At 33.5% G+C, this 5,300-nt stretch overlaps 1 protein-coding gene across 1 annotated transcript; it reads right to left on the reverse strand.

The window, feature by feature from the left end:
• Positions 1-2,703: 2,703 nt before the first annotated feature.
• Positions 2,704-3,522, reverse strand: LOC106773211. The gene is made up of 3 exons (XM_014659923.1): positions 3,337-3,522; positions 3,091-3,269; positions 2,704-2,770 (listed from the first exon to the last, which is right to left on the reverse strand). The coding sequence occupies exons 1-3, from the start codon at positions 3,520-3,522 to the stop codon at positions 2,704-2,706; spliced, it is 432 nt and encodes a 143-aa protein (XP_014515409.1).
• Between the last annotated feature and the right edge of the window lie 1,778 nt (positions 3,523-5,300).

Raw genomic sequence — 5,300 nt, forward strand, 5'->3', positions numbered from 1 at the left:
ATATTATATATATATATATATATATATATATATATTATAATTTATATATATATATATTATAAATTGGTTTTATTGCTATTACTCTATTTTGTTAGTTGTTACTCTTAAATGTGAAATAAACTGTAGAATGCATGTTCCACTCTCTGAAATTAATAGATAACCAAAAATTATCAGCATGAATGTCAATTGCATGGTGAATTTTGACACTGAAAGCCACTAACTGGAATTTATAAATAGAGGTCCAACTTGCAAAGGACAAAATAAAAGAGTATCTTTGGTTGAAAGTCTATGAATGTGTGTGAGATTGCTTACACACGGTTTCAAATCAGGGACTCGTAGTGTGTGAGATTAACGAGATAACTAACTACACCCATTTGATAATGTTAAATTAATACAAGTATCATTACTATTAATATTAATAAAAGTTAATATATTTAAATAATGATTATAAATAGGGTTAAATATGTTTTTAGTCCCTGAAATTTCACTGATTTTTGGTTTTAGTCCCTGCATGAAACATTGATAGCATTTCATCCTCTAAGTATGATAACTCTTATTTTTAGTCCCTAAAAACAGACTCCGTTAGTTTTTTTGTGATGTGGCTAACGGCACAACCACGTAGTCTTCCACCTTCACTGACCATTGCTTGCCACGTTTAGGTTTGTTGACATTTGGATTTAAAAAATTTTATTTGCACGTGTGTATGAGATGAATTAGTGATCAATTAGGGCAAATTGAGGGAAAATTGGATTTTAGGAATTGGGGAAAAGTAAGTTGGTAGAAACACTATTCGAACTTGAACTCGAACTCGAAGGATTCTTCTCCAAGCATTGTAGGTGGTTCGTTGCGGTTATCGTTGTGGTGGTCGTGAGAGAGACATTGGGTGGTGAAGACAAGGTGGTTCGTTCGCGCATTGTGTCAAGGTAAGTGATCATATTTCGTTTATCATTGTTTGGGTCGATATAGTGAGTTAAGTGTTAATGTGTGAATGTAGGTGTAAAAATGGTGTTCGAAGTTCGTTTGCATCACATGGGAAGGTTTGATAGGGGGCTACGATATGTTGGCGGAAAGGTTCACGTGGTAGTAGGGCTTGATCCAGATCGATGTTCTTATTTTGAAGCCGTGGATATCGTTAAAGAATTTAAGTACGATGGAGACTTTAAGCTATGGTGGAAGGGGTCCAGGGAAATCATGATGAATAATCTGAGATTACTGAGTGATGACAGGGAAGCAATGAACTTGTCTAAGTATGCAGAGGGGACTGGGGACATGGTAGAAATATATGTTCAACATGTCCCTAGTGAGCCAGTGGAAGTTTTGTTTCTTAGTGGTGGTGAAGAGACACTTGATGGAAACATGGAGGGTGTGGCTGACATTGAACAAGAGGGTGGATTGAATGTGGAACAAGGTCATCCTGTTGAGGAACATATAGATGTTGAAATAGGTCACGAAGAGGTTCAAGTAAGTGAGGAAGAGGTACAAATTGTTGAGGAAGAGGTACAAATTGGTGAGGAAGAGGTGCAAATTGGTGAGGAAGAGGTTGGAGTTGATGAGGAAGAGGTTGTAATTGGTGATGATGAAGGTTATGATAGTGAGGAAGAGGTAGACATTGATGTAAGTGAAGAAGAAAGAATGGATAATGATGATGATGGATTTGGTGTTGAGAATGATGTTCGCAGAAACATTAATCCAGTTTTGGAAAGGTGGAATTCAATGAAAAGAAGAAAAAAACGTGTGACTAGAAGAGGCAATGTTGGGGAAGGTTCATTTGTAATGGATGATGAAGTTGGAGAGCATGAGATCAATGAGGAATACATAAGTGATGAATTGGATTCGAATTTAGAAAGTGATGAGGATGGTAGCTTGAAAATGGGAAAGTTGAAAAAGTTTAGACAAGATGATATGAACAAGGATTTCAAATTCTCATTGGGGATGGAATTTTGTTCATTGAAGCATAGTGTATTAAATGGGAAAGAAATTAAGTTTGTCAAGAATGACCTTACAAGAGTAAGGGCAGAATGTAAGAAAAAATGTGGGTTTCTTATTATGGCCAGCAAAGTAGGAGGGAAGGAAACATTTCGGGTGAAAACCTTAGTAGGACGACATAGGTGTGGAAGAGTTTTTGGAAACACAAGTGCAAGTGTGAATTGGATTGCCCAGGTCTTAATTGATAGGTTTGTAAATGTGGCTAGCATGACTATCAACCAAATCATTAATGACATTAAAAAGTCATATAGTGTGGGAATCTCTGCTTGGAAAGCTGGGAAGGCCAAACAAATTGCCTTGGATTCTTTGGTAGGTGATGGGGATAGACATTATTCTCGTCTATATGATTATGTGGGGAAATTGCTAAGAATCAAGTGTGGAACTTTTAAAATTAAAGTGAATCAACCCCAACCAAGTTTGCCACCAAGATCTGCATAATTTCAACAAAAGTGGATTTTCCAAATCTGCTGCATAATTAGTTGTTTTACAGATTTAAGCAAGTTTACATTGATGTTTTAAAGGTGCTACCAGTGTTGATTTGGTCAAGACTTATCCTATATGCATATTTGCATTTTAAACCATCCAATTTTGAGTTAAATTAGGAAGTGGTAAGGTGAATTTCATAAGCAATCTATTTTTTTCTCCTTTCACAGTTTCAACACGTTTCAAAGCAGTAATTAAAGTTGTTGGAGTGATTCATTTGGAGTTAAGGCACTTCTATGCAAAGTTGAGTTTCAAACCACCAAAATCAACCAAATTTTCTGCTGCAGTCTTCAAAACAAATCTGCTTCATTAAAATCCAAAATATGTGGTATATAATCAACTGTAAAGTAAGGAAAAGATAAAAATAACTTGTGCTCATCCAAAATATGTGGTATACAATATTCTTTACTGCATAAAGACTACATAACGACTGCATAATTAACAGCCACTTTTCAAAGCAACCTAAGACATACAACCTTCTACCTAAGCTCTGCCTCACTTTNACATTACTTCTCCTTCACTTAATCCTTCATGCTATCAACATCTCAATTACAATTCATCTTTAGTGAAAACATAATACAAAAGAAAATGGTCAATGCCCATGATAACACAAACAAGTACAACATCACTTTCCCATATTTCTTCTCTTCTTGCAATTTCCTTTTCAGCTTCTGTATCTTCTTCTTTTGATCCAGGACAACTATATCACTTTCCAAACACAGATCAAGTCCTTCACGTTTGCCTTCAATTTCAGAAACTTCTTCTTCATGCCACTCGAAGTAATTACAAGTTGAAGTACTCTGCAATGAAAATAACACACCATGAATACAAAGTTTAGGACATGAACTCAAAGATTTAGTTACTTACTGCCCAATTTCTACATCTATAGAATAGTCTTCCTTTGTTCTTGGCAGTAGTTGCTTTCAAAAGCAACACTGTCTCACCACAACCACACATTTTTGCTGGTAACCGTGAAGATGATCCACAGCTTTGAGACTTGGCTGAACCAATCGTCCTTTGCGTCAAACCATTTCCTCCACTCTCACCTTTCATTTCACTACAAGAAGCAAATACCTTCATCACCTTTCCTGCCAACCAAAACCCTAAATCCCCAATCCTTAAAATCAAACGATTACAACTATTAGCTTACCTCTTGAAGAAGACTCTCTCCCACTTGAACAAGCCTATCTCCCTCTTGAACAACACGAGCTCGAACAAGACTGTCCCCCAACTCAGGTCACGAACAACAACCCCAAGTTGTCTTAAAATATGGTTTATAAAAGATTAAGTGACCAACACACGTGCTACAATGTTAATCTAATTCCAAATGCTAAAAAACACTAACGTGGAAGGCAATGGTCAGTGAAGGTGGAAGATTACGTGGCTGTGCCGTTAGCCACATCACAAAAAAACTAACGGAGTCTGTTTTAGGGACTAAAAATAAGAGTTATCATACTTAGAGGATGAAATGCTAGCAATGTTTCATGCAGGGACTAAAACCAAAAATCAGTGAAACTTCAAGGACTAAAAGCATATTTAACCCTTATAAATATATTCAATAGGTGAGACTTTCTACCATCACAAACAAAGTTGTCAAATTAGCCCATTTGATAGGCCCTGACCTTAATCCATGTAGGTTGGGACTAAAAAAGTCTACAGGACCAGAAATAATTTTTATTGAAAAAGTCCATAGGACTAAAAGCCCCTAAAACCCTGTGGATCAGGGCTAGCTCATGGGTTTTTCTTTTTACTATGAAAAAATATAACAATAAAAATAAAAACAAAAGATAATCAATTTTATAACAACAAACTCAAACCTAATTAAAACTATATAAAAGTACTTACTACCACTACTATTTAAATTACAATAATGTAGATATAGAAACTGTATAATATAATTAATTAATTTAATAATTAAAAGTGACGAGAGTAATTATAAATAAGTGTGGTTGAATGCAGGAGTCTAGGAAAGTAGATAGAAATGAGGATATTTATTTTTATCACTTCTCTTTCCTTTGAACCTCTTCACAATTCAAACATCTTGAACTCCAATTTTTCTTTTCTTTTTTCCTAAACTCATTTTCTTTATACATTTTTACTTTTTTTTATATTATTTTAAGTTTAAGTACACACATTGCACTGTTAATGAAAATATACTTTTTCCAAGTTTATGATAATTTGATGTTACACAATAAAAATTAAATTAAGGCTACATTTATCAAAAAGTTTTATGGTGTCAATTAATTATTTTTCTATCTCACCTTTTTATCATATTTGTTTGGATTGAAATATATGCTCACCTTTATTGATGGAATAGTTATTTCATAAATTAGAAATGTTCATGCGCTTTTTCTTTTAATTTCATGCACTTGACTTTGATTAAATATCTCTTATTCAACAATGTTTTTGTTTCGTTAAAAATTTTAAAAATAAAATATTACATTTAAAAGTACTGCATTTATATACAATGATATTTCTAAATACAATATAAATACCATTATTGCAATAAACTTTATAATTGGTTTTAGACATGAACAAATTATAAATTGTAGGTGCAGGTATGATAACGTATATGTTGAGTTATAGTTGTTTCTCATTTGTAAATATAAAATATACGTTGAGTTTTTTCTTTTGAAATGCAGATATTAAAATAAAAACTATAACCTCTGCTGCTGAGAATATATTTTTTTGTCATTTCTTAAAAATTATTTTTACTTCTCTATTTATATATATTATATATATAGATAGACAGAGGGGAGGGAGGGAGGAAGGGAGAGAGAGAAGAGAGAGATTAAAATTTCAAAATATTATATATATATATATATATATAT

The sequence above is a fragment of the Vigna radiata genome, chromosome 9 (assembly GCF_000741045.1).
Source record: "Vigna radiata var. radiata cultivar VC1973A chromosome 9, Vradiata_ver6, whole genome shotgun sequence".
In the NCBI taxonomy this organism is placed as follows: Eukaryota; Viridiplantae; Streptophyta; class Magnoliopsida; order Fabales; family Fabaceae; genus Vigna; species Vigna radiata.